Here is a 27,055-nt window from a genome sequence, read left to right on the forward strand (position 1 = left end):
TTTAAAAATTATTTTATAAAATAATGTTTTATAATAAAAAATTATTATTAATTATTATTAAATATTATAAACTGCTTCTACCCACTAGCAGTGATTAGGAATCACAGATCTCTACAATGGTGTGATATTGTCCACTTTGAGCATAAGCTCTCATGTCTTTGGTTTACTATGTCAAATGATCGTAGAGAACGACTATTAAATATTATAAACTGCTTCTACCGACTAGAATCTAGCCGTGGTTGTTAGGAATCACAGATCTCCATAATGGTCTGATATTGTCCATTTTGAACATAGACTCTCATGTTTTTTATTTACTATGTCAAATTATCGTAGAGAACGACTATTAAATATTATAAACTGCTTCTACCGACTAGAATCTAACCGTGGTTGTTAGGAATCACAGATCTCCATAATGATATGATATTCTCCACTTTGAGCATAGACTCTCGTGTTTTTGATTTACTATGTCAAATTATCGTAGAGAACGACTATTAAATAGTATAAACTGCTTCTACCAACTAGAGTCTAGCCGTGGTTGTTAGGAATTACAAATCTCTATAATAGTGTGAGTGATATTGTCCGCTTTGAGCATAGGCTCTCATGTCTTTGGTCTACTATGTCAAATTATTCTAGAGAACAACTATTAAATATTATAAACGGCTTCTACCGACTAAAGTCTAGCAGTAGTTGTTAGGAATCACGGATCTCTACAATGGTGTGATATTGTCCACTTTGAACATAGACTCTCATGTTTTTGGTTTATTATGTCAAATTATCTTAAAGAACGACTATTAAATATTATAAACTGGTTCACCGACCACCGTTAAATGAGTCTAATAGTAAAAAAATAATAAATAAATAAAAAGGAAAGAGAAAGAAATGATCGTATGCAGTTGAGGGTAAGCCTTAAGCCAGCAATGATCAAACCTCAAAATAATTTCATCATTGTCACCTGATCTTCCCGATCTTAGGTCATTATTGCCCGACAGTTGTCACTCCCAACTCTAATTCATATTTTATTTTCCTTCAAATTATTTTACTCTAACTTATACTTTTTTTTTTTTTTTTTTTCTATTTATCTATTTTTTTAATCTCATTTTATTCCCTAATATAATTTTTTTTTTTATATATTAATTTTAGTTTGCTTACCTCGTTGTTCGGTAAACCGGTTGCTGGTTGATCTAGTCGAATCCTAAACATGCGAGAGCCTAGCTCGATAGAACGGAAAGGAAAAAACAAGCCATTATGACTAATCTAAATAATTTATAAAAAAAAAAAAATATGGGTATATATTTGTATTTATGGATATTGATATTGGTACATGTAACAGTCCAAGTTCACAAGTAGTACATATTGTCGTCTTTGAGCTTTTTCTTCCGAGTTTTTCTTCAAGGTTTTAAAACGTATTCTACTAGGGAGAAGTTTCCACACCCTTATAAGGAATGCTTCACCATCCACCCCCTTGAGGGCCCAACGTCCGCAACTGGCTCTGATATTGCTAGTGAGACTGAAAAACGAGTCAGGTGAAGCTCTTTCCTTACTTTAGGGCATGCTTGCCTTTAGGCAAGGGAATAGTCAAACTTTCGACTCGGTTGTGCTTCCACTACTTTCTATTCCCGATAACAAGATAATAGCTTTTTTCTTAAAACAATCGTTGTATATGCATAATTTGAAAAAAAAAATAGTAATTATTATTATTTTTTTTCTCTTTCCTCATAAATTCACCTTTTATTCATCGTTATAAACTTATAAACAAAATCATTGGATTCGAACCGCTTTAAATATTCTTTAGAAAAACAAAAATACTTAAAAAGGGACATTTTAAAACTTTAGGTTAAGGAAATAATTTAATTTCAAATTAACATTCGAATTAATGTTTTATTGGATCACACTAGAGGAAATCTAACTTGACATACTTTATGACGACATAGCATTATTTTATAGCTTTTATTATTCGATTATTTATACCATTTTATATTTATTTAATCTGTATTATCAAGCAAAATAATAAGAATCATACAACTTATCCAATTAATATGCATTACACAAAATGTAACGACCTAGATCCACCGCTAGTAGATATTGTTTTCTTTGGGCTTCCTCTCAAAGCTTTAAAATGCGTCTGCTAGGGAAAGGTTTCCACACGGTTTGTTCTCCTCCCCAACCAATGTAGGACATCACAATTCACCCCCCTTCGGGGCCCAGCGTCCTCACCGGCACTCTTTCCTTCCTCCAATCGATATGGGACCGCCCCCAAATCCACCTCCTTTTGGGGCCTAGCGTCCTTACTGGCACACCGCCTCGTGTCTACCCCTCTTCGACGAACAGCGAGAAGGCTGACACATCGTCCGATGTCTGGCTCTGATACCATTTTGTAACGACCCGACCCAGATCCACCGCTAGCAGATATTGTCCTCTTTGGACTTTCCCTTTCGGGCTTTCCCTCAAGGTTTTAAAACGCGTCTGCTAGGGGAAGGTTTCCACACCCTTATAAATGGTGGTTTGTTCTCCTCCCTAACCAAGAGTGGGACATTACACAAAATCTTCGCTTATCAAATGCTCCCTTCATAATTTAAAAATCAATATATATATATATATATTATTTTTGTCCCATAAATTCGTAAATTTAAGAAAGTATTAAATTAATTAAAAATATATTAAATACAAAGTTAGATAGCCAAATTTATTGCCAAAAATAAATAAATAAATTAAACAACCAATTATTTTTCACAAATTCCCCCCACCGATTAATAATTAATTCAAGAAAATATATTTAGGTTTTATTTGAAAATAGGAAATAGAAAGAATAAAAGAAAAAAAAAAGACATAAAAATTTCGTATTATGATGATATCCAAACCAAAGCTTTTCCTTTATCTCTCTCTCTCTATATATATATATAATTAGGCATAAAAAAAAAAGACCAACTTTAGAAAAAAAGTTAAAAAATAAAAAATAAGTAATTATGATTAATTAAACATCAATTAAAAGGGCGAGTTTTAGGCTTTTTAGCCTAAAAGAATAATAATAATATTATTATAATATGGGTTTGCCCCCACACCACCACCCATCTCATTATAACATTTTTATAAAATTTTAATTTTCCCCCTACTTTAATTAAGCTTTACACATAATTTGCACTTAAACTAACCTAACTTTTATCATTTTTATTATTTTTTTATAAATATTTTTTAATATAAATAAATTGTCCTTTTCAACCACATAGATACCATACCGTCATCTAATATTTTAATCTCAGTAGTTAAAATATTTATTATAATTTTAACTCTACAGTAAAAAAAAAAAGTAATTTTAATTAAGTTTTTTATTGGTTTAATTTTTTTTAATCAAAGATGGGACCACTCTAGTTAAATCAAAAGTATTTTAGGTAAAGTTCTAAATATTAAAAATATATATAAAAGGTGCCTTTTTGAAAAGATTTAAAAAATAATTAACTTTAAAAAATGACGGGGTAAATCTGAAAAGTAAAAATTGAAAAAAATTTAAATTTTAGAGTAATAAAATAAAATTAGGAAAAATAACTTTTTCACCTGGGTGGTGTTGGACGATGAAAGTCTACTTCCGCTAATTTAGTGAATGATCATGAGTTTATAATCAATGAAAGTCTACTTCCGCTAATTTAGTGAATGATCATGAGTTTATAATCAAGGAACTTATACTCAAAGTGGACAATATTATATCATTCTGGAAAGTCGTGTTCATCAAGTATCAGAGCCATATCATACCATTGTGGAGAGTCGTGTTCATCTGGTATCAGAGCTATGAACTCAATCGTGCCAATAGAACTCAGCCCACGTCGATATGAGACTTTTTGTTATACTCAAGGTGCACAATATCATTCCATCCCATTGTCTGAGTAGGTGAGGAGGCTTTCAAACACCATGATTACCACTCCCAAAAGCACTGCAATGCAACCCATTTCAATTTATGAAATTTCTCCGACATTTAAACAAATGAAAAATTGAAAGTTCAATGGTTATTTCATTTCTTCATCTTTCCATTCACCGAAAAGTTCAATTCTACGATCACTCCTCTGTTTCTGCCTTTTCTTTTCCACTTTCTTGACTTTACGATTATGTTCATTATAATTACTCATTAAGCTAACGCGTTCCAAAGCCATTACATCCCTCTTTCAATCTTGCATGAGTTCATGTGGCTTTCCATTCACTCCATCCCTCTTTCTTCTCACAAAATGCCTTGAATTGTGATTTTCTTCGTGTATTTTGAAATGGGTTTCGATTTCTGAGACGGGTTTGTCGCTTGGATTTTGTGGAGTGGTGAATATATATATATATATATATATATATATATATATATATATCTGATAATGGGGGTCGTCACTGTTGCGGAGTTGAAGCCGAGTATTTCCGGGAAGAGATCGTTTCGTCCTAGTTCGAGCATAAGGCATGCGACTGAGTGGTAATCTCTTGTTCTAACTCTTGATTACCAGTTTTCTGATGATGGGTTTGTGTGTTGTCTGGTATGTGTTTGATAAAATGCCATAGAGACTGTTTGGCTGTTTGGAGATCCTGGATCATGAGTGTTCTGTTGTGGAATTGAAATTCTGGTGACTTTTAGGAGCATTGAGTATTATTAGCTCTTACTTGTCTTCATATGTGTGGCATGTTGAAGATTTATGACTTATTGTGCTAATTTCAAGTATTAGTTTGTTGTGTTATATGTTTCCTGAAGCATTTGATACCGAGTTGAGCATACACATCTATTTGAATTTGTGGCTAGGCTTTGGTGTTTTTGCTGTTGGAATTGGATGGTTCATGGGATTTTTTTTTTTCAAATGTAGTGTTGAACAAAGTATTAGTTCTTCTATTCGAGTTTAGATCCAACTTGATGAAAATTGGAAGTTATGCTCAAAATTGTTGAGTTATGTGAGATCCCAAATTGGTTGGGGAGGAGAACGAAGCGTTCTCTATAAGGGTGTGGAAACCTCTCTCCAGTTGAGGTGTTTTAAAAACTTTGAGGGGAAGTTGGAAAGGGAAAACTCAAAGAGGACAATATTTGCTAGAGGTGGGTTTGGGCAGTTACAAATGATATCGGAGCCGGACTCCAAGCAATGTGTCAACGAGGAGGCAATGGACATGAGGCGGTACGCCAACAAGGATGTTGGGCTCCGTAGGGGGTGGATTGGTGGGTCCCACATCGATTAGAGAAGGGAACGAGTGGACGCTGGCCCCGAAGGGAGGGGGATTGTGAGATCCCACATCGGTTGGGGAGGAGAACGAAACATTCTTTATAAGGGTGTGGAAACTTCTTTCTAACAGACGCGTTTTAAAAACGTTGATAGGAAGCTCAGGAGATCATGATTTTTTGGGATGATGTAAGACGTCTCATTCCCTCCGGACTGCAATTTTTCATCAAGCTAAGCTCTGGTTCATAGAGCTTCAAAATTGTGGAAGAAAACAAGTTATGTTTGAAAAGAACATAACGCACCTTTGAGGTTGACCTTGAACATTTTGAGACCAGGGGACAAGTTCACGAGGATTGGGGCTGATTGCTGTCTTTATTTGCTGCTTTATTATCAATTTGCTGAACTGCAATTCAGTTCTTTTCTAATCAATTATTTTCTAGCTTTGCTATCTCTTGTTTCTCTTGTAAGGACAGACAAATTGTACAACAGTAGACAGAGGATGCATATTTTATGGCTTTATATTCTATAAGATGCTTTGCATTGATAGTTTCTTGGATCGAGGAACAACATAGCCCCGGCCGAGCGAATCAGTCAACTTCAAAGTAGATTTGTTGTGCGAAGAGTGCGTTATGACCCGTGGCTGCCTACCTGGTGGGGGCGGCTCTTCCGTTGTGGGTAAACGGGAAACCCGAGATCATAAACTATAAGGAGCCTACTGCCAATGGTTATCTCCAACCATATGGATACTGTTCATGTGTTCTGCTAATGAAGTTGGACTGAACTGTTCCTTCTACCTTTTTGAGATTTTAACTTTTTAGTGTGTATCAGGGTCAGATCCCACATCGGTTGGAGAGGAGAACGAAACATTCTTTACAAGGGTGTGGAAACCTCTCCCGATCAGACGCATTTTAAAAACTTCAAAGGAAAGCCGAAAAAGGACAATATCTGCTAGCGGTAGGCTTGGACTGCTACAATCAGCCTCCTTTGTTTCTTAATAATAGATCCATCATGCTCAGAATGGGCCACTCTTCTTGTTTGATAGTGTCGAGTATAGTGTTCTTGTCCATAATTTTGAGGTGCAGATAAAACCTTGTCATTTCATTCATGCAAAAGGAAAGTTTTCTTTTTATTTTCTTTTTGGCTGATGATAATCTTGGAAGGACCCTGCCAGTACTAACAATTAACAAGCATGTATGTTCATTTTTTCTTATTCATTTGGATGAGTCTTCTTGTTATCCTTATCGTTTCGTTTTCGTTTTAATCTTTCAAATCACAGGCCAATTTCTGATGTCTCCAGTGATCTCGCCATAGAAGTAGGCGGCTCGAGCTTCGCGCTTCACAAGGTATGGGAATTCGGTTTAAAAATCTTTACAAATATGAACTTTGTTGTTAATTTTCATCAAGCTTTAGTGATCATGCTTCTGGTCCTGGTTTGTTGCTTAGATAAGAGAGATTTTAAGAACCAAAACAATATTGTAGTAGTTTCCTTCAAGATCCACTCTTACAATTGCCAATACTTTGCAGTTTCCTTTAGTTTCTCGTAGCGGAAAAATACGAAAATTATTGTTGGAAGCAAAAGATTCGAAAACGTCCCGGATTAACCTCTCTACTATTCCTGGTGGACCCGAGGCGTTCGAGCTAACTGCAAAGTTCTGTTATGGTATTAATGTTGAGATTACATTATCAAATGTTGCTATGCTGCGTTGCGCTTCTCATTACTTGGAGATGACCGAAGAGTTTGCAGACAGAAACTTGGAAACCCGAACTGAATCGTACCTAAAGGATATGGTATTTCCAAATATATCGAACTCGATATCGGTTCTTCACCGGTGCGAAAGTTTATTACCTTTTTCAGAAGAGATCAATCTGGTAAGCAGACTCATTCATGCGATTGCTAGCAATGCATGCAAAGAGCAGCTGACTTCTGGCCTACTAAAGTTAGATCATAACTATCCGTCCAAAGCTGTTCATAACATCGAGCCAGAAACGCCATCGGATTGGTGGGGGAAGTCACTAACTGTGCTGAATCTCGACTTCTTCCAAAGGGTTCTATCGGCCGTGAAGTCGAAGGGTTTAAAACAGGATATGATCAGCAAGATTTTGATAAACTATGCTCATAATTCCCTTCAAGGCCTTGTTGTTAGAGACCATCATTTAGTGAAGGGAAGTTCCTTAGATTTGGAATTGCAAAGGAAGCAGAGGGTGATCGTTGAGACAATTGTGAGCTTGTTACCGACACAGTCCCGAAAGAGCCCAGTTCCAATGGCATTTCTTTCAAGTTTGTTAAAAACAGCCATTACTGCTTCGGCTTCGACTTCTTGTAGATCGGACTTGGAGAGACGGATGGGCTTGCAATTGGACCAAGCTATTCTCGAGGACGTTTTAGTTCCTTCAATCACTCATGGGATCAACCATAGCACTATGTATGATTCGGAATCAGTAGTGAGGATCTTCTCCATCTTTTTGAACTTGGACGAGGAAGACGACGACGAAGATAGTCACTTGAGAGATGAAAGCGAAATGATGTGTGATTTCGATAGTCCTGGTTCACCTAAACAAAGTGCAATTCTCAAGGTTTCTAAGCTATTGGATAATTATTTAGCGGAAGTTGCACTCGACTCAAATTTGATGCCTTCGAAGTTCATAGCGTTAGCAGAACTACTTCCCGATCATGCTCGGGCCGTAAGCGATGGCTTGTACCGAGCTGTAGATATCTTTCTCAAAGTAAGCATCTCTCTCACTTATCTCTTCTGTGGCAGAACTTTTTGCAATGTGACAGCATAATTAATCTTCAAACCCGATCTTATCGTCCTTCACAGGTTCATCCGAACATTAAAGACTCGGAACGTTACCGCCTTTGCAAAACCATCGACTGTCAGAAGCTATCTCAAGAAGCATGTAGCCATGCTGCACAAAATGAAAGGCTACCAGTGCAGATGGCAGTGCAAGTGCTATATTTTGAGCAAATCAGGTTAAGGAATGCAATGAATGGCAACCACAATCAGCTGTTTTTCGGTTCGACGAATGGTAGCCAATTTCCTCTACGATCGAGCAGCGGTGCAGGAAGTGGAGCCATCTCTCCACGGGACAATTACGCATCGGTTCGAAGAGAGAACCGTGAGCTGAAACTCGAAGTCGCTCGAATGAGAATGAGGCTTACAGACTTGGAAAAGGATCATGTTTCCATGAAGCAGGAGCTTGTAAAGTCGCATCCTGCAAACAAACTATTCAAATCATTCACCAAGAAGTTAAGTAAACTCAATGTTCTTTTCAGGCTAAACAGCATCAAACCTATAGGGACGAAGAACAGTTCCGAAAACCGGTTCCCGTTTCAAAAACGAAGGCGACATTCGGTTTCGTGACTCTGAATCTATTGTATTTGGATGAGTTAAGTGAGAGTGTATAGTGTAAACTTAAATGTGATATTGTCTAATATGAGGTTGATAGCTATTGAGTGTTGATTCTGGCTGTTGCTTTGTTCATTCTCAAATGCAGACATTCTAAGCTTGTGTTCTGTAGGTAAAGTCTGAATGTGTCACGGTTTCGAGCTCCTATTCAAGCTTTGAGCTAAGCTTATATTGGACGTTTTTTTATGATTAGACTCTACAATTCTGACACGAATATCGTTTCAACATACATACACCAAAATAACGATATGATTTGTAAATAACCAAACACAAAGTACTGATCAAATGGGATCGTATGTATCTTGCAACAGTGATTTTTAATAATTATAACATGGTAGTGATACTGATATTGATCTTGTAACGTAACATGATGAAATCGAATTGTTCTATAGGACAAAAGTTACAAAACATTTGACAACCCATGTGATGGTTGTGTTTCATTTGAATTTGAAAGTGATTGTGCTTGAATATATGTTCCTCATATTGCTTATTCTTACTTTTTTTTTTTTTTTTTTTTTTTTTTTTTTTTTTTTTTTTTTTTTTTTTTTTAACTAAAAAATATATTTCTTTTCTTTTATGGTTTTGAAAATGAGAATATTGGCAAACCATTTTATAAAATTTCGTTTTGTTATACGAATTTAGCTATGGTGAATTATATTCAATTTTTTTTTTCATGTTTAAAAAAAATATATAAAAACGCATAATTTTTAAAAAGAAAATAAACCGATTATCAAAGTGAATTAAATTCTGTGAATTAGATACATGTATGACTCCATGGCCCAATGGATAAGGCACTGGTCTACGAAACTAGAGATTCTGGATTCGATCCCCAGTGCTTTCATTAAGCCTAAAAGCCTAGTGGAATCGTTTTCTTGTCTTCTTTTACTTTTGAAAGACAAAGGAATTGGGCCGGCCGCCTAAGCTTAAAGGTCCTATGACTCCATGGCCCAATGGATAAGGTGCTAGTCTACAGAACCAGAGATAGAGATTTTGAGTTCAATCCCCAGTGGAGTCATTTTTGTCTTGTTTTCCTTTTGAAACTGGACAAAGGAATTGAACCGGCCGCCCAAGCCTTCTGGTCGTACGACTCCATGGCCCAATGGATAAGACGCTGGTCTACGAAACCAGAGATTCTGGGTTCGATCCCCAGTGGAGTCGTCCTTATCAATTAATTTTCATGTTGAAAAATGAATAAGGAATTGAACAAGCTGCCCAATCCCTACGGTCGGTACGAATCCATGGCCCAATAATAGATAAGGCGCTCTGGTCTATGAAACCAGAGATTCTGGGTTCGATCCTAGTGGAGTCGTTTTTGTCTTGTTTTCCTTTTGAAATTGGACAAAGGGATTGAACCGGCCGCCCAAGCCTTCCGATTGTATGACTCCATGGCCCAATGGATAAGGCACTGGTCTACGAAACCAGAGATTCAGGGTTCGATCCCCAGTGGAGTCGACTTTATCAAATAATTTTCATTTTGGAACCAAAGTGAGTAAACTGCCGCCCAAGCATTTACTATTGTACGACTCCATGGCCCAATGGATAAGGCGCTGGTCTACGAAACCAGAGATTCTGGGTTCGATCCCCAGTGGAGTCGTCCGTATCAATTAATTTTCATGTTGAAAAATGGATAAAGGAATTGGACCAGCTGCCCAAGCCCTACGGTTGGTACGACTCCATGGCCCAATGGATAAGGCGCTGGTCTTCGAAACCAGAGACTCTGGGTTCGATCCCCAGTGGAGTCGTCCTTATTAATATCAATTAATTTTCATGTTGAAAAATGGATAAAGCAATTGGACCAGCTGCCCAAGGGCTGGTACGACTCCATGGCCCAATGGATAAGGCGCTGGTCTTCGAAACCAGAGATTCTGGGTTCGATCCACAGTGGAGTCGTCCTTATTAATATCAATTAATTTTCATGTTGAAAAATGGATAAGAAATTGACAAGCTGCCCAAGCCCTACAGTCGGTACAACTCCATGGCCCAATGGATATCAATAAATTTTAAAATTTTAGTTTTTAAAGTGGACAAAGGAATTGAATGGGCCGCATAAGCCTTACGGTCGTACGACTCCATGGCCTTATCGGCCTTGGTCTACAAAACCAGAGATTCTGGGTTCGATCCTCAGTGGAGTGGTCTCGTTTAAATAATTCCTCTTTTGAAAAAGGAGGAAAGAAACGACGTCGTTCTCATCAGTGAAGATTCTGTCAATGCGCCGGTCAAAAGAGAACACGAGATTCTTGGTTCGATCCCCATTTTCAATCAGGTATTTTTCCTTTAAAATGGGGGGAAACTAGCGGACGTCGTTCTCATCGCGAAAGATTCTGTCAATGCGCCGGCCAAGGCAGAACCAGAGATTGTGGGTTCAATCCCTAGTGGAATCAGTTTAAAAATGGGGGGAAGCAAGCAAACGACCGTCGTTCTCGATGCTATAAATACTCCGCACGGTCATAAGGGTCCATGGCCTAAAGATAAGGCGCTGATCTACGGAACCAGAAATTCTGGGTTGAATGAAATAAACTATATTTGCCGGCTGAGAGGCTCACCGTCGTATGACTCCATGGCCCAATGGATAAGGCGCTGGTCTACGAAACCAGAGATTCTGGGTTCGATCCCCAGTGGAGTCGACTTTATCAAATAATTTTCATTTTGGAACTAAAGTCACTAAACTGCCGCCCAAGCATTACTGTTGTACGACTCCATTGCCCAATGGATAAGGCGCTGGTCTACGAAACCAGAGATTCTGGGTTCGATCCCCAGTGGAGTCGTTTTCATTTTTTTATCAGCTTAATTTTCTTTGAAAATGGGGGAAGCAAACGACGCCGTTCTCCATGCTATAAATTTCTCCGTCTTAGTCACATTACTAAAATTTCAGACATGCCAGTTCTATTTTCTCGACTGGGAAATTCCATCCCCTTCTCCGGCCTTTTCAGGTAATTCCTCAAAACTTGTTTCTAGAGATTCTCTTACCAGCGTTGTTTGTTGAAAACTTTCTGTAATCTATAACTTTTGGACCAAGAAATGTTTATTCCAATGAATAATGTTACTGATGATTTGGTTTGCTTAGTAATACAATCGCGTCGGTCAAATTCTTGTTAATTTGTAATTTGATGTCATGCCGAGTGCCGGAATCGCAGTTTTATCATCAACTTTATGTGCATGTCTTTGTAAATTTGATTTTGGTGGCTCTGTTATTTCTTTTGCTTGAGAGATGCTAATTTCTAAATCGAAAAATCGTTGGTACTATGCTTATGCTGAATTAATGTGATTTTTAATGCAAAATCTGATGGTAAGGGGCAATAGAAGTGTTCTGTACAAACAGGTTTTGGTTAGTGGAACAAAATTTGTATTGAACGAGGTCTGGTTAGCTACTTTTTTCAAGTTAATTCTCTTTGATGTTTTTGTGGATGGTCTATTTCTGTGAACTAAAATTCTTGCATACTTGTGAATATTGATTTTAAGTTTAGATCAGCTTTAACTCTTATATGAAGAAAAGTGCACAATAACCTTAACTTTAAAGCCCACCTAATTATTTCTAATCGCAGTTTTAAAAAACAGAAGCATAAAGTTGTTTTTCTAACAACTCTTAATGTTTTTCTTTCCCCGTATAGGCAACTGGAGCAAGAGATGGAAACTGTCATAAGGGTTTTGCAGCCTGGACCTTTGGGGATTATTGAACACAAGTTTTCTGCTGAGGAGATTCGCCGGGCACAAGCCACTGTTCGCGAAGCAGTAAATAACTGGCGAAGGAATACAAGTATTGAAAAACAAAGTAGTATGTCAAGTAATCGTATTTAGGAATTATACTGTTTCCATAGAGATTTTGAATGACATGTTGTGTAATTGCTTTATGAGTTTCTGAATAAAAATTAGATTAAATAGTGACATTTACTAAACTTGAAATAAAAATTGAACTCAAAAGTATGATATTGATAAAAATAGTAAGCCTACAGAGCATTTTACTTTCACTTGAAAAAACTTGTGTGGGTCTTCCAAACAAGGCGGGAATGGAGTAGGTATGTGAGATCCCACATTGGTTGGAGAGAGAAACGAAACATTCCTTAAAGGGTGTGGAAACCTCTCCCTAGTAGACGCATTTTAAAACCTTGAGGGGAAGCCCCGAAGGGAAAGCCCAAAGAGGACAATATCTGCTAGCGGTGGACTTGGGCCATTACAAATGGTATTAGAGTCAGGCACCAAACGGTGTGCCAGCGAGGACGTTGGGTCCTCAAAGGGGGTGGATTGTAAGATCCCACATTGGTTGGAGAGGGGAACGAAGCATCCCTTATAAGGGTGTGGAAACCTCTCCCTAGTAGACGCGTTTTAAAACTTTGAGGGGAAGTCCGAGAGGACATTATTTGCTAGCGGTGGCATTGGGTTGTTACAAGGTAGCAGCTACAGTTGGTCTAGTAATAGATTGTAGTGACTAGAGAAAAGGACACATGGGGGAGGAGAGTCAGTAGAGAACGATGCAAGGGAGGGAAGTAATTAGTCATTTAGTAGGTAAGAACTAGGAACTTCGGTCTTCATTTTGGAGAGCACCAGACCTCTTGAATGCATGGAGTTATTCTTTGTAAATTCAATACAATTATCAAATTCACTTCTCTAACTATATCAGAATTCTATATTGGACATTGGGCTAGCACATGAAGAACATTATTCGGTATCTACTTTCTTTCTCCCAAGTGTTCATCCATTGCTTTCTTTCATCTTTCGCTTTTCTTTTCTCTCCTTCTTCTTATGAAAATACTACTGAAAATACTACCCTTTAGTCTGCCAATGGAGATTGGTGTTATCCAAAGTAATCTTGAGTGATTGAAAGAAAAACATTGTCGTTAGCATTTGGTAGTGCTTTTAGTGTAAGAAGAAAATTTCTTACTGAAGTTGGAAAATCATACTCTTTTTCGTTCTGTATTCAGTCTGTTCCCTTTGAGTGGTCGAGCGAAAAATTTAAGAACCTCATGACCGCACCTTGAGGTAATAATTTCATTGAAGAATTTAGATGTCTTACCTTGGACAAGAGGAGTTAGCTGAAGCTTGTTGGATAACAATAGTAGAAAGAGTTATAGTATGCTGCTTGAAGGATACAAGGCCAATGGCTAGAATCAACTTTTAGAGCTTATTACAGACTATCCAGGGAACAAACTTGTAGAGTCTCTTCACACGGATATGGAAATAACTTGGTTCTAGATCCCCATATCCTGACATGATCAAACCCTCCAATGCGTTCCGAACCTCAAACTCTAAGGGTTCACAAATCTTAGGACTCACAAAGCCCTAATTGTTCTAGGAAAGATCTAATGGCTTTGATACCATGTGTTATTGTGAGGCCAAATATGAGAGAATTCAATTGGACAAACGACTAATAAGCTCTTAAATGTACATATATATTGTAACAATCCGTATGTGTTACATGAAGAACAAGAGGGCAAAAAGTGCTGCGGTTCTTAACTTTGAAAGTCAAAATAGAGTCGAGAATCCCAAAACGAACCGACCAAAAACGAAAAAGAAAAAGTAGTAGAAGAAGACATGTATTATCATCAAGTTTCTCAAAAGTTGTGTTGAAATTGCGGCTCTTGATTCAGAGCCATATAGCTCTGGCACTTATGAGCAATGGCATAAGCTCATTCCTGACCTGCAGGCTCATGAGCTCTTTGGCACCACCAATTAACTTCTGCCCAATGAACACAGCAGGCACACATGGCTGGCATCCTAGTTGAACCAGCAGTGCCTCAATCTGCTGCCCATTGGGTATCTCGTCAAGCTCATACACAGTAGGATTTGCCCCATAGCTTGATATAAGTGACTTTACTGTATAGCTCATTGAGCATTGGCTCCTGCTGAAGATCACTACTGGTTTCTCAGCTACCAACCCATTCACTGCATTTATATCCATGGCTCTTGGAAATGTAAGTCTTTCTGTTATGATGGAAGTTTTTGTTTTTCTTCTGTTAATGAGTTTAACGCTTCCATTTTGGTCTATTTATACTGATGTGGGATTTTATATCATGGGATTCTCTGTTCATTTTTCTGCAAGTTGGAATATCAGAATCTTTGCCTGGTTTTCCTTTTGATTTTGAGATTGATTAACAGCAGAAAGGAATATTAGTTTCAGGAAGCTGTGTGATATTTGATATTGACAAGGTACAGTCTCATGGAAAATGTAGACAGTTAATGCACAAAACAAAGTTAAAGGTATCATTCTGAAAGAATGTACGAGAGATTGGTGAAATTATGGAGACATTTCTTCTGCTTTTGGCCATTCAGATTATTGGAATTTACCATGTGTCAAGTCTTAGGCATTTATTGTTCACATTTCATACTATTCGAACCACAACCAAAACCTAAACCTACTGCTATCAGATATTGTCCTCTTTGGACTTTCTCTTTCGGGTTTCCCTTCGAAGTTTTTAAAACGTGTATACTAGGGAGAGGTTTCCACACCCTTGTAAAGAATGTTTCATTCTCCTCTCCAACCGATGTGGGATCTCACAATCCACCCCCTTCGGGGCCCAGCGTCCTCGCTGACACTCATTCCTCTCTCCAATCAGTGTGGTCTCACACTTCTATTCTGTTTCTCTCTCCATATCCTTGTCATTTTCGTAGTACTGAACTTGGCTTGGACTAACCCTTTTAGGAGCATTTGCTTGGCCGGAGATAAAAGCTTGAGGCTTATCCAATTTTTAAAAACTTATTGATTTTCCTTTTTTCCTGAGCAAGATTTGGCAGCCATTTCTAAGCAAAATAATTCAGGGAAAGGCTAAGGAATGCCAGTGCTCGGATAATAAAGATGCTATGATGAAGTTATTCTTCCAGTATCTGCAAGAAGATCATCCTAGCAGTCATACATGAAGGAGTTGACATGTTAAAGGTCCCACCAAATGATCTTCTTCTTGCTTGCATTACCTGTAAGTGCTTCGAATTATATTCCCAAGCAGATAAATGCGCGCGGATTTTCAAATGTGTAAAAATTTAGTCCATAAACTTTAGCAAATAACAACTTAGCCTTTATATTAAAAGTTTAGTTCACATTTGATGAGATTTCTTATTTATGTTGATTGATAAATTGAGTTGAGATTAGATATGTTCATAATGGCGAAATCATTATATAGTAAAAATTGATGCTTCATTTCGATAGGTTTTTTTACTTGTTACAAATTTGGAAGTACAAGAACTATATTATACGTACAAAAGAACTAAATAGTTACTTTATAGGGACCCAAATATGTTCTAACCTTACCGTTCTGACGATCATGCTCGGTGTACTAGTTGACTTTAAATTGAAACAAACACTCAGCAAGGGAGGGGTTACCAAATAATATTTAGGTGAGGGGACATTAGTTGCCCTTAAATTGCCTCTTGTTCCATTGAAAGGCCAAATGAAAATAGTCTGCAAATCTATGAGCAAAAAATGATGAAAGAACAATAATAATGAGATTAGGAATAACAAAAATTTCCAATTAAGGTATGGAATCTTCTTTGACGAGGGTTAGCCTCTCTCTACTGGCCAAGTGCTACTCTACTTTGATGTGAACATTTGTAACTTATATTATATTCTTGCCCTCAAGTCTTGAGATAAGATATGTTTTCTTTAGCTTTTTTATGAACAACAGTATCAACATCAATAACCTATAATATGAATGATTAAGAGATTCCATTGTTTCACATCTTTCATATTTGCAAATCTATCGATTCGTTTCAAAACATTTGAGCACTAAAATTAAAAGATAGCAAATGTTCTTCAAGAGTGCTTTTACTGATACTTTAGATATCTTCACCTACAAAATCAAACAATTCGAGGGTAGATCATAAATAAACATTTCAAGATCTGATTGAAAAAACATTGATATTGAAACAATAATTTATTTGATTACAAACTAGCCTAATACAATGTAGGTATGTAAGTTAACATGAACCTAACTTAACGATAAGAAAATTTTATATCAAGGAGAGTGTTAGATCCTACATTAGTTGGAGAGAGGAACGAAACATTCCTACATTCCTTATAAGGGTGTGGAAACTTCTCCCTAATAGACGCGTTTTAAAATCGTGAAACTGACAACGATACGTAACAAGCTAAAACATACCATATCATAGAGCATACAATAAGAGAAAAGTGGCCCAATAGAAAACAACAAAATAGCACATGGAATAGTTGTAACTAAAATAACTTGCTTCAGCTAATTGAAGAAATGTGAGGAACGCTAAATATCTATGGAAGGAAACAAAAAGAACATTTTTAGCCAGACCTCTTGTCCTTTAGGTGTAGACTCGAGGCTCAAATGATATTGCAGAATAAATGCCAAAGTGGCCCTTCATGAGCGACATGATATGCCCCATTGGTCACACAGGAACCACAGAATTGTAGTGCTCCCCAAGTCCAAAGGCATGCTTATGGTATGACAGCCTAATACTCGAGTTTAGTACGCCGTCTGATTTGTACTCCTTTCCCATTTCCACATCAGGGAAGGATCCTGAAAATATCATGATATGTTTTTTAAGGCAATGGGTTAAAGCACCAAGTTCCAGCTGCCCTCCCCATGCCGCTGTGGATTCAACTTCCTTGCAGTAATTTTCAAACCTTTCGGACAGCGATTCGTTTGAATTACCTTCGACGACGTTTTCCGAGAGGAAAAATGGCATGTAATCGGTTGAATGGTCTCTCATGTAAGCCGCTACCATTTGACGAAGTTCTTGGTAATTGTATGGAGATGAACCTCCTGATAGGAAGTCCATCTGGTTTTCGACTGCTCTGTAGAGGCAATGCCCATCTGGCTTGATTTCATTAACAGTCAAACCAAGAGGTCCAAGCTTCTTTTCCAATTGTTCATTCTCGATCATTCTATCACTCACAATGTTACTCTGCTCCTCTTCAATTCTTCTATCTCTTGCTGCTTCTTGTTGAGCCCTCTTCTCCCTCCGTTTTGTGCTTTTGCTTGGCTTTGAATGGTCGGATTGAGCTGTCATCGATACGCCAGCCACGGCCTTCACTAGGTTGTCGAGATTGCTTCGTTCATTTCCATTACTGCTACTATAGCCTAAGAACGCAAGTTCTTCATTATGTTTCTTTTTTAGCTTCGCAGAAAGTTGAGATATCTCTTCCTCCACCTGTTTTTTCTTCAATTTTTGTTCAGCTTTGCTACCTCTAGCCGCAGCCTTTTTAAGTTCCATTTCTTTATTCTGCAACTGTGATATCTCTTTCCTGCATGCAGATACAGTTATTGAAAAATAAAAATTCAACAAGCAATACAGACACAAAACGTTAATGATACCCTCCCCATTCGATTGAAGTCGCGGTGGTAAACTGCAAAAGTAAATAATACCACCAATTGTACCAAAGGCATCAGTAAGTACACACGCTCATATTGTAGTAATTATATGGATTATACTAAAAGCTTTCGTTCGGAGGTGATTGAACATGGAAAAATATGCATATTTTAAGAATCTAAAGTTGAAATGGTTTGAGTCTGTCGCTCCTGATAGACTTAAAGAGCACAAAAATCTAGTATTTGTAAGATTACAAGAATCAAGTTGAGGAACCGGATCTTGAAATGTTTTTAATACATTGCCCCCCTAGATAACTAATATCTTAAAGTTCTAATGAACATTTTAAAACTTCATGAAAATCAAGCTGAATCTATATATCAAGTAACCAACTCTTTGTGGGGTGAAAACAAACAAAAATATACATATTTTTCTAATTCGATTACATTAAACACCAGTGGCAGCAAACATTGAAACAACAGGCTATACTCGAAACTGAGGAAAAAAAATGATAGAAAAGAAGCCAAGAGTCAAATTTCTATTTACCTGTGCCTAGAAAGCATTTCATCACGAGTTTCATGATTCTCTTGAGATACTTTATCTGTGATAGTTTCAGATGATGCGTCCTCCATATTCCTGATATAAAAGCCAGAAACAGAATACGTAACTCATCAAAAGCTTCAATTCAACTTCTGTAGTTAAAGAGCTGATTAGTCTAAAAAATATTACTTCAACAAGTGAATTCTCCTCACAATTTATCAGCATGAATTTAATGTTATTAGTACTCATAAATGTGGAAATTGATGCCTTGTATGGGGGGAAATTGTTGATGGATTTTTTTCGTAATGTAATTAAGAACTAAAAACTTGTGGGAAGCAGGGCCGATTAAGAATTAACAATTGATGAACCGCTCATTTGATGTTATGAATATTTCCCTCAACATTGCTCACGAAGCAAATTGGAGAAGTACCAATTAGAAACTGTTTAAAATTGAAATTATCGTGCGCTGAAGTTACAACCATTCCCTAGTTCCTACAGGTGTAGGCTACAGAAGCTGTTATAGGTTACACAACGGTTTAGATAGCATATAACTCCAGGTAAGAAGAATTGATAACTAGTCACAACTCTCTCTAGTATAGTTTGAGGCATTTTATGTCTATCTAACGTAGACATGATTTTACCGAAACGTTATATTCTTCAGAAATACAATAATAAGACGATACACCATGAGAGCCACATCCTTTAAGGGCTGACTTTAATTGCCAATCTCAAATCCCCTCCCCTCACACATTCTAGAAACTCACACCCACTTCACAAAATGAAGAACCACTCTCACTCGCCCCTTCCCATATTATTTTGAGCGAAAATCTTCAGCAAAGCCTTAAATTACTTCCATACGAACAAATATAATTGAAGCCAAGAAAATGTTCTGGAACCAGAAGATAACGAGACACTAGGAACAAAGATTCATGGATTCCAACGTCAACGTCTTTAGACTTTCAATAAGGATTTATGAAATCTAAGTACAGGTAAAAAGACTTCAGGAGAATGGGATTAAGCTAAAATCCCACGAGTTTCTTGATCTTGACACCAAATGGAGTGGAGTTGGTTGTTTTGAGATTGTCGAGATAGGGGCAAGTTAGTCGGTCAGATGCTTAAGAACAGTACAATATGTCCTTCAATGAACAATCTAATGAAATAAAACAACAACCAATCAATTTCTCAAACCAGCGGCATCATGATCTAAAGAATGTCTCATCATACCTTTCTAACATGCCGTAAAACTACAACCACGATCAAAAACCGACTCCAAATATTAGAGGCAAAACTCATTTCGTCAATTTCCACTAACATTGCCAACAGCCAACCAAAATACCAAAACATGAAAATAAAAATTCAAATTTCCCTCTGTTTTGAGACAGAGACGCCAGGGATTGGGAGACTGTAATTAGAAACAAATCACATAATGGATTCAGAAGCCAAACTTTACCTCGACAACTATCTTCTCCTCCAAGATTAACTGAATTAACGACCCACACGAAGCTTCCTTCTTCGGCTATCAAAAAATTCCCGTCAAAATCGAATACGAAGCGCAGTGCATCAACAGCTAGGGCAAGCCCGAACAGAAGAACAAAGGAAGAAGAAACGGAACTGAGATACCTAGGGCATTGGGGACGAGACGAACCAAGACAAATGTCTCTTCACCTTGAAGTGAGACTGAGCACAATTGTTAAACATTCGCCTTAGAGTTCGAGAATAATACGAAAATGCCACTGGTAATTGAAGGCTCGGTTTGGTGGAACCGACCTGCCGCATTTCATCGGTTCGGTGGAACCGACCGTCTTTATGAAAGGAACCCGAAAATTCTGGGTTCGGTTTGGGTCGGGTCAATTAATGACTTTCTACGGTTTAACCGAGTTTTTTCATTTTTTTTTATATATATATATTTTTTAAAATATTCTTTTTACTCAACAATTTTCGTTTTTCAAATAATGTTTATTAAAAATATAAAATATTTTAATAAATCCAATAGTCACGAATATAATATAATTCACTACCGAGATAATTTTTTAAAAAATATTTTATTTATCTACAATATATTAATAATTAATTTTTCATAAAATTCAAATATTAAATATTTATGAGTAAAACTTTGAATATTAAATATTTTTAATTTTTATAATAATTGTAAAATTTATTAATAATTGACAATCTTGACCTTTTATAGTAATTTTAATGCAATATTCTAAAAGGATTTATTTATATAATGCTTTGTTCTAGAGCAAATAACTGAAACGGAATCGACAAATATATTTCATACCGATCAAATCAATTCCAACAGTTCCTCAACTTTTTGTTTCTTTCGGCTTGCATCTTCGATCATAATTTGACATATTTCTGATCGATCGAATCAATTTCAGGAGTTCTTTTTCTTTCGGTTTGCATCATAATTGGATAAATCGCTGAAGTTTCTTCCGTCTTTTGATCGTTAGATGCAAATTCTCTTGAACATAGAACAAGGCGGTGAAAGAGATCGAAGTTTTTGGAGCATGACAAGACAACGCCGCATCTTTGTTAATGGATTGTTCATTTCATTAGCTCTCTCGAGTTTTGATCTCTCAGTTATATGTCTGCATAATTTAAATGGAATCTCTCAACGCGAAGAAGATTCGCGTCATATTAATCCGTGAGTAAATAAGCAATTTCCCTTACATCTGCTCTGTATGGATGAATTTTCTTCGTTTTTTTGACGGATTTCAGAAACTTAACGATTAGGAGAGTGATTTATTGAATTTGTTGATTTTGAAGGCGACTTCTTAGGCACTGTTCTTTAAGATTGAGATTCGCGTTCCCCGAACATGTATATATATAACTGTTGGAAGCTGACTTATCTAGCTTTACGTTATTCGTTGTATCAGGATGAGGATATGCACATCCTATGCGTGACGCATCCAGATAATTGTGTGAGATAGGTTGTTTGGGGGCTTTTTCATTTCATGAATGGATTCAACTCAACGAACTGCAAGCAATGTATGTTGACTTAGAAGACTATTGTTGAGAATATATTAAATCATGAAGTTTTCGATAGAATGTAAACTCAGATTTTGGAGCTTTAGCTCAAATTTCTGGGATGTTATTTACTCCTGAATTGGCAGTCTCTTGAATCGATCTAATATCAGCTTCGTATTTGATGAGTGGTGCAATGCTGAAAGTGCAGTGAATAATAAAATATGCCTCGGAATTGTTTGACAATATATATATATATATAGAGAGAGAGAGAGAGAGAGAGAGAGAGAGATGATTAAATTTGCCCTAGCTTAATTTTTAAGCTTTAGATGTGGCGATGCTTTGGTAAAAGTTGAGTTCTCTAAGAGAGAGATTTGGAGATCATGTTGTTTTTTACTTAACCAATGGTTGCTTTGACCACAGTGACATTTAAGAATTCCCTATCTTAAATGATAGCAGCAAACAAATAGAATATTCTCATCTTGGAATTTTTCATGCCTTTCAGATCATATAGAACAAAGATGAAGATGCATTGATAGCTAAGATTCTATAGTTGAAATCTAGAGGGTATGAAAAGTGGGTGTGGTGGTTAATTGAAATGCTGGCCTTATCCTCAACTCATGACAAGAAAAAAGTTGCAGCAGAATCTTAATGAGGGAGAATCAATGGTAATGGTGACCCTTGCTTTTAATATACCAGTGAAAGTTTCTTCATATCTTACCGGAAATAAACATCTTGATGCCTTTAAAGTTAGTTTGATGGAGATATGAAAGAATCTGTCCTAGTTTCTTCATTTCAGTTATATATTTTCGTGTCCTACGGTGTTCTGATCCATATGTTTATGTGGACAAACAAATACAGTGATGGAAATGAACTGGCTAAATCTTATTAATCTCCACATCAGCTGAGATGTAGAATTCACTGTATTGTTCAAGTTGCAGCCTTCTCCAATATGAATTTATGCTACTTCCTCTTAGATTTGTTCCTTTCCTACTAGTTTCAAGTATGAATTTGAATCAGGGTCGTCATTGTTCTGAAATTAATAGACCAAAGTCTAATCCTTCTTTTAAAGGGCTGAGACTTTCCCATCAATGATGACTGTATAAGTTTCTATGGATTTTTTTGGCTTATAATAAATGGAATTCTATTTCCATATCTTGTGCTCAAGATTTCTCTACTTCTAGTTATGAAATCTTTGATATTCTTGACGGCTGATCCTATCACCCCAGTTGGCTAAATAAAATGCTTTCTGGTAATGTTTTGTGTGTGGTGTATCTTATTGATTCTAACTGCAAAATGGTTTTACATAGATTGAAGGACACGTCTTTAGATTTATCATTACACATTAAGTGATGCCACATGCAAATCATCGATAAGGCCCATTTTCCTTATCCAAACAACTATCTGAAGGAACTTGCCTTTTCTATCCATTTACTTGTGTCTTCCAATTTGTTTTGATTAAATAATTAAATCCACCACCCGTTCACCAGCCTTTATAAATACATTCGTTTATGCAAAGTCACCATATCAAAGCCTAAGCAAACATACAACCTTACTTCCGCAGCTTCTTGTTCCTTGCTCTTCTACAAGCCTTTGGCTTTTCTCTTTTCCTCCTTTTGTGAGTATAACTGCTGCCATTTTACTTATCTTTGAATATTTGGCATAAAAGTCTTTGGAAGGAAGAAGAGCGATTGAATATTAATGGATAGATTGAGAAATTTGGCATCACAGAAAGCAGTAGTGATTTTTTCCAAGAGATCATGCTACATATGCCATAGCATTCAGACACTTTTTTATGAGCTTGGTGCGAGCCCTGCAGTTCACGAGCTTGATCATGAAGCAAATGGGCGAGAAGTTGATCGGGCTCTTAAAAGTCTAGGGTGCAACCCCTCTGTTCCAGCTGTGTTCATAGGAGGAAAGTTTATAGGCTCAGCAAAAGATGTTATTTCTCTCCATGTTAATGGGGATCTGAAACAAATGCTGATAGATGCGAAGGCCATCTGGTTGTAATGCTACAAAAAGCAAAATCTGATGGCTCTGTCTTTGTTTCCTTTTGTAGTTTTTCCTCCCTACCTTTATTTTGGTGAAAGGGCTCGTACAAACTGTTGTAAGAAGGCTCTGATAGATATTCAGTTTGCTTACCGAATGCCAGGATAACTTTATAAAATGAAGCCATAATCACCGTGCAACATCTAAATGCGTGGATAAATTTTCCTAGAATTCAATTCTTCTTTCATCTTCATGCATTACAAAGAAAATAACAAATACCAAGTAGACATTAAATGTTGGCTCCAGTGTGTCCGCTACACTGTCTATGTAGGATTAGCCTTTATCGACTGAAGTAGAAAAAAACATGGACCGATTTTGTTCTGAAAAGTGAATAATAAGCTAGGACAGCAGCATGAGACATTTTTGTGTGTAAAGCTGGTACTTGTTTATTTTCAAGTCTACCATTGATAAAAAAGTCGGAAGATGCACCACTGAGGAATTATGTACTTGCGAAGGAAATCTCCCCTTGCAAATTGAATTTTCTTCTGTTTGGAATTATCATTAGTTGTCATGTGTGGCTGATGTTCCACCTTTGTCCAGGTGCTCTCTTTCTTTTTCGTTCGGTTTCAATCATGAGTTGCCCAATAGGGAGACGGTAGAAGTTCGGACTCTCCTAAGATTTTGAGTTCAAGTCAGGGAAGAGGGATTTTCATTGCTGGAGTCTTAGTCCATCTGAGGGCTATTCTTGTAGTTCATTCTTCCATTGGTTGTTGGATTCCTCTCCTCCTAGTGAGCGATATTTTCTCCTTTATCGAAAGTGAAAGTTCCAAAGAAAATTAAGTTCTTCATTTGGTAGATTATCCATGAAAAGGTGAACACCCTTGATAGACTTGTGAGGAAGTTTCTTTCATTGGTTGGTTCATTTTGTTACATTCTTTGTCGAAGGTGGAGGGATACTTGGATCATATCTTGTGGAGTTGTGATTTTGCATTGTTTGTCTATGATTTTTTTCTTTCAGGTGTTTGGTTTTCAGTGTGTCAGAGATGTTGTAGAGAGATAATCGAGCAGTTCCTCCTCCTTCCTTTTCGAGAGAAGGGGAGGTTTTTGTGTCAAGCTGCTGTGTGCCTTGGTGTGGGGTCTTTGAGGTGAAAGGAATGTATAACCTTTAGAGGAGTTTAGAGGGACTCTTTGAGATGTTGTCCCCTATTGAGGTTCTATATTTCTCTTTGAGCGTCAGTAACGCGTATTTTTTTTAATTACTCTTCATATCTTGTTTTACTGGATTGGAGTCTCGTACTTTAATGGGATTTTCTTTTGTGGACTTATTTTTTTCTATGCCCTTGAATTCTTTCATTTTTTTCTGAATGAAAGTTGGTTATTTTCTATATATATATATAAAACTTGTCGACTGTTGTTCTTTTCATTATATCTTCATACTGCTGCCAGACTGATAAGCTGCTTGTACACATCATGTTACTTAATTATGAGGAAGGCATGTTGATAAAGACGTGCATGTAATTGCCAGGTGAAAATCAGATATTGTATATGAAATACATACCCAAATCATTTTTGGCTTTACAAATTGAGTCTCAGAGCATTACTTTTGTTGGATAAACTATGGTTGGGTTAATTTTATCAATCACTGCATAACATTTTGGATTTAGCTAGTTAGATTCTTTACAGCAGGGAAAACCTAGTGATTCTGTAACCTTTATGCCTGCCATGAACTTTTTATACATTTTGAGCCCAAACCAACTCAGGAGATGCAAATTCAGTTACTGTAGAGAATTATGCTTTATTGTTCAGCCAACGTGAGCATCGTTCAACTGGTTAAAAACATACATCATCGACCAAAAAGTTAAAAAGGCTTTTGGTTGAGATTTAACTCCCCACCCTTGTTGTCCAACTCAAAAAAAAAAATAGTTATGCTTTATTGTTCAATGTCATAAAATGGCAAGCATGTGAGGTTTATCTAAAGTATCAATAGAGGGTGTCAGTATTCGCTCCCAAGAACAGGATATACTCTGTTGATAGTCATGTGCTTAGTTATATACTAGAAATTACATTGGCAAAGGCTTCATGAAGCTATAATTTTTCAAAGAACTCTGTCGATTGAATATAGGGGGAAAGTTGAACTTTCAATTTATATATCTGTGTGCTCACCAGGCTTTGGAGCACAGCCCTGTTAGATTAATGAAGCTTGGCAAGCTTATATGCAAGAAGGAATCATACAAGTTGGTGGACAGAATACGAAGAACTACAACCATTGAAGTCTTTCTGCTCAAGGATTCAAAGAAGGTGATTGGAAGAATCTGGTATTTATTGACTGACATTACAGAACTTGTTACTTTGTTTTCATTGTTTCTTGATATCTATATTCTCATTTCCACAAACTCTGCAAAGTAGAAGACACGGTTATTGTTTTTACACGTCAGACAATGATTGATAGGATTAATATCACATTTTGGTTATGTTACTAATAAAGTGCGATTAAATTATGATCTTACATATCAAATGGTTAATTATTCGTATTTCAGCATAATAAAATAGTCATGCCCACTGAATTAAAAGACCTTTCAACTTGTCCAGCCTGTTGGAAACGGTAATTTTTAAAGTTTCTTTTATTAGTTTGAGCATCTAAGTAAAGTGAACGTTCCTTTTTAGAAAAAGGCAGCATTCCTTATGTTGTCCCTATAAATAGTCTTGCATGAGAGCTCAAACTCATATAACAAGAAGCTTCGATATTAGTTTCCTCTTGCACAATTTCCCTTCTTAATATTTAAAGCCTGTATAACCATATTTAGACCAAATTTGTATAAATTTGGTCCAAAAAGGTTATAAGGTTTTAAACGAACTTGAAAGAAACCTTAGATATATCAAGTGTACGTTTGTTTCTTGGCTTCATTTCATTTGCTAGGAAAACTCTATCGTACTAAGAAGCCATGGATAAGGTTAAGAGGTTGGTTGCAGAGAGGAGTGTGGTCATATTCAGCAAGAGCTCATGCTGCCTATCCTATGCAGTTAAAATTCTATTGGGGGAACTTGGATTCAATCCTTTCGTGTATGAGATTGATCAAGACCCTGATTGCAGGGAAATAGAGAAAGCTCTCATGAGGCTTGGCTGCAGTGCACCAGTACCAGCTGTGTTCATCGGTGGAAAGCTTATCGGATCCACGAATGAAATCATGTCGCTCCACCTTAGCGGTGATCTGACCAAAATGCTGGTGCAAAGCCGTGCTTTGAACAACAAATACTAAATCTAACCAAATTATTCACTATTCTGTTGGAGAAGGAAAACGATAATAAGTTGGCACAAGTCTATTAGTGAATAGTTTATGTGATGCTATGCGTCATGAATTATGTAGCAATTGTTTAGCGATGTAGTATGTAATACGTTTGTTATTGTTAATGAAGCTGCCTCCTATTTTCTTGTGTTCATATTTTCCCAGTTGGGCTCTGAACGCTTTCTTTAATATGCATCCAAAACTCAGCTGAATTCTTCTTTCCTAATTTGTTTTATCATATTACTAACTTTTTGCGACTAATCCTTCCCTCATCAGACTCTCTGAGAACTAAAGTAGCTGGAAAATCTGCCTGCAAGTATCAAAGCATAGTCAACCCCAGGTACGATTACTTGTGACTATACCTTCAATGCTTTAGAGATTTTGACTCGATCTTAGTATTCAAGTGCCTATAAGCTCTACTAGCATCGACCCCAGGTATGAC

The 27,055-nt window shown here is 36.9% G+C and overlaps 5 protein-coding genes, 7 non-coding genes and 1 pseudogene across 16 annotated transcripts; 11 read left to right on the top strand and 2 right to left on the bottom strand.

Annotated features, from left to right (window-relative positions):
- Nucleotides 1–3,982: 3,982 nt before the first annotated feature.
- On the top strand, nucleotides 3,983–8,624 carry LOC111779262 (BTB/POZ domain-containing protein At1g03010). Of its 2 annotated transcripts, none has more exons than XM_023659378.2 (4): nucleotides 3,983–4,438; nucleotides 6,442–6,508; nucleotides 6,690–7,889; nucleotides 7,985–8,624. In XM_023659378.2, exons 1-4 carry the CDS (start codon nucleotides 4,347–4,349, stop codon nucleotides 8,525–8,527), a joined length of 1,902 nt encoding a protein of 633 aa, XP_023515146.2. In that variant the 5' UTR covers nucleotides 3,983–4,346; the 3' UTR covers nucleotides 8,528–8,624. The 2 variants fall into 2 exon arrangements, with proteins under 2 accessions (XP_023515146.2, XP_023515147.2); XM_023659379.2 differs by lacking the exon at nucleotides 3,983–4,438 and adding an exon at nucleotides 4,831–6,356.
- Nucleotides 8,625–9,657: 1,033 nt separating this feature from the next.
- TRNAR-ACG (transfer RNA arginine (anticodon ACG)) lies at nucleotides 9,658–9,730 on the top strand. Its single transcript has one exon. It is a non-coding gene; the product is annotated as a tRNA-Arg (tRNA).
- A 221-nt stretch (nucleotides 9,731–9,951) lies between these two features.
- Nucleotides 9,952–10,024, top strand: TRNAR-ACG (transfer RNA arginine (anticodon ACG)). Its single transcript has one exon. It is a non-coding gene; the product is annotated as a tRNA-Arg (tRNA).
- Nucleotides 10,025–10,093: 69 nt separating this feature from the next.
- On the top strand, nucleotides 10,094–10,166 carry TRNAR-ACG (transfer RNA arginine (anticodon ACG)). Its single transcript has one exon. It is a non-coding gene; the product is annotated as a tRNA-Arg (tRNA).
- A 75-nt stretch (nucleotides 10,167–10,241) lies between these two features.
- Nucleotides 10,242–10,314, top strand: TRNAR-UCG (transfer RNA arginine (anticodon UCG)). The gene has a single exon. It is a non-coding gene; the product is annotated as a tRNA-Arg (tRNA).
- A 75-nt stretch (nucleotides 10,315–10,389) lies between these two features.
- On the top strand, nucleotides 10,390–10,462 carry TRNAR-UCG (transfer RNA arginine (anticodon UCG)). The gene has a single exon. It is a non-coding gene; the product is annotated as a tRNA-Arg (tRNA).
- Nucleotides 10,463–11,123: 661 nt separating this feature from the next.
- On the top strand, nucleotides 11,124–11,196 carry TRNAR-ACG (transfer RNA arginine (anticodon ACG)). The gene has a single exon. It is a non-coding gene; the product is annotated as a tRNA-Arg (tRNA).
- A 68-nt stretch (nucleotides 11,197–11,264) lies between these two features.
- Nucleotides 11,265–11,337, top strand: TRNAR-ACG (transfer RNA arginine (anticodon ACG)). Its single transcript has one exon. It is a non-coding gene; the product is annotated as a tRNA-Arg (tRNA).
- Nucleotides 11,338–11,342: 5 nt separating this feature from the next.
- LOC111778268 (uncharacterized) lies at nucleotides 11,343–12,456 on the top strand. The gene is made up of 2 exons (XM_023657986.2): nucleotides 11,343–11,502; nucleotides 12,181–12,456. The coding sequence occupies exons 1-2, from the start codon at nucleotides 11,447–11,449 to the stop codon at nucleotides 12,365–12,367; spliced, it is 243 nt and encodes an 80-aa protein (XP_023513754.1). The 5' UTR covers nucleotides 11,343–11,446; the 3' UTR covers nucleotides 12,368–12,456.
- Nucleotides 12,457–13,935: 1,479 nt separating this feature from the next.
- LOC111778269 (monothiol glutaredoxin-S1 pseudogene) lies at nucleotides 13,936–15,376 on the bottom strand (annotated as a pseudogene).
- A 1,299-nt stretch (nucleotides 15,377–16,675) lies between these two features.
- On the bottom strand, nucleotides 16,676–20,037 carry LOC111779089 (Cysteine proteinases superfamily protein). Of its 4 annotated transcripts, none has more exons than XM_023659150.2 (3): nucleotides 19,824–20,037; nucleotides 18,380–18,469; nucleotides 16,676–17,873 (listed from the first exon to the last, which is right to left on the bottom strand). In XM_023659150.2, exons 2-3 carry the CDS (start codon nucleotides 18,463–18,465, stop codon nucleotides 16,913–16,915), a joined length of 1,047 nt encoding a protein of 348 aa, XP_023514918.2. In that variant the 5' UTR covers nucleotides 18,466–18,469; nucleotides 19,824–20,037; the 3' UTR covers nucleotides 16,676–16,912. The 4 variants fall into 4 exon arrangements, with proteins under 4 accessions (XP_023514918.2, XP_023514920.1, XP_023514917.2 ...); XM_023659152.2 differs by having other exon boundaries at nucleotides 16,676–17,771; nucleotides 19,824–20,035; XM_023659149.2 differs by lacking the exon at nucleotides 19,824–20,037 and adding an exon at nucleotides 19,598–19,803.
- A 1,831-nt stretch (nucleotides 20,038–21,868) lies between these two features.
- Nucleotides 21,869–26,767, top strand: LOC111778947 (monothiol glutaredoxin-S11). The gene is made up of 2 exons (XM_023658959.2): nucleotides 21,869–22,008; nucleotides 25,496–26,767. The coding sequence occupies exon 2, from the start codon at nucleotides 26,272–26,274 to the stop codon at nucleotides 26,584–26,586; it is 315 nt and encodes a 104-aa protein (XP_023514727.1). The 5' UTR covers nucleotides 21,869–22,008; nucleotides 25,496–26,271; the 3' UTR covers nucleotides 26,587–26,767.
- Nucleotides 22,008–23,529, top strand: LOC111778948 (Thioredoxin superfamily protein). The gene has a single exon (XM_023658962.2). It carries the CDS (start codon nucleotides 23,042–23,044, stop codon nucleotides 23,348–23,350), a length of 309 nt encoding a protein of 102 aa, XP_023514730.1. The 5' UTR covers nucleotides 22,008–23,041; the 3' UTR covers nucleotides 23,351–23,529.
- Nucleotides 26,768–27,055: the final 288 nt, after the last annotated feature.

This window comes from Cucurbita pepo, chromosome 17 (genome assembly GCF_057944985.1).
Source record: "Cucurbita pepo subsp. pepo isolate OVF chromosome 17, ASM5794498v1, whole genome shotgun sequence".
In the NCBI taxonomy this organism is placed as follows: Eukaryota; Viridiplantae; Streptophyta; class Magnoliopsida; order Cucurbitales; family Cucurbitaceae; genus Cucurbita; species Cucurbita pepo.

What these genes read in the sequence shown, in the direction of transcription:
- LOC111779089 (XM_023659149.2), bottom strand. An exon ending in GAAATGCTTTCTAGGCACAG is followed by an intron (nt 17,874 to 18,379) that starts GTAAATAGAAAT and finishes TTACTTTTGCAG; the next exon opens with TTTACCACCGCGACTTCAAT.
- LOC111779262 (XM_023659378.2), top strand. Translation starts at nt 4,347, where the DNA reads ATGGGGGTCGTCACTGTTGCGGAGTTGAAGCCGAGTATTTCCGGGAAG. An exon ending in ATAAGGCATGCGACTGAGTG is followed by an intron (nt 4,439 to 6,441) that starts GTAATCTCTTGT and finishes TTCAAATCACAG; the next exon opens with GCCAATTTCTGATGTCTCCA. An exon ending in CGAGCTTCGCGCTTCACAAG is followed by an intron (nt 6,509 to 6,689) that starts GTATGGGAATTC and finishes AATACTTTGCAG; the next exon opens with TTTCCTTTAGTTTCTCGTAG.
- LOC111778948 (XM_023658962.2), top strand. Translation starts at nt 23,042, where the DNA reads ATGGATAGATTGAGAAATTTGGCATCACAGAAAGCAGTAGTGATTTTT.
- LOC111778268 (XM_023657986.2), top strand. Translation starts at nt 11,447, where the DNA reads ATGCCAGTTCTATTTTCTCGACTGGGAAATTCCATCCCCTTCTCCGGC. An exon ending in CCCTTCTCCGGCCTTTTCAG is followed by an intron (nt 11,503 to 12,180) that starts GTAATTCCTCAA and finishes TTCCCCGTATAG; the next exon opens with GCAACTGGAGCAAGAGATGG.
- LOC111778947 (XM_023658959.2), top strand. Translation starts at nt 26,272, where the DNA reads ATGGATAAGGTTAAGAGGTTGGTTGCAGAGAGGAGTGTGGTCATATTC.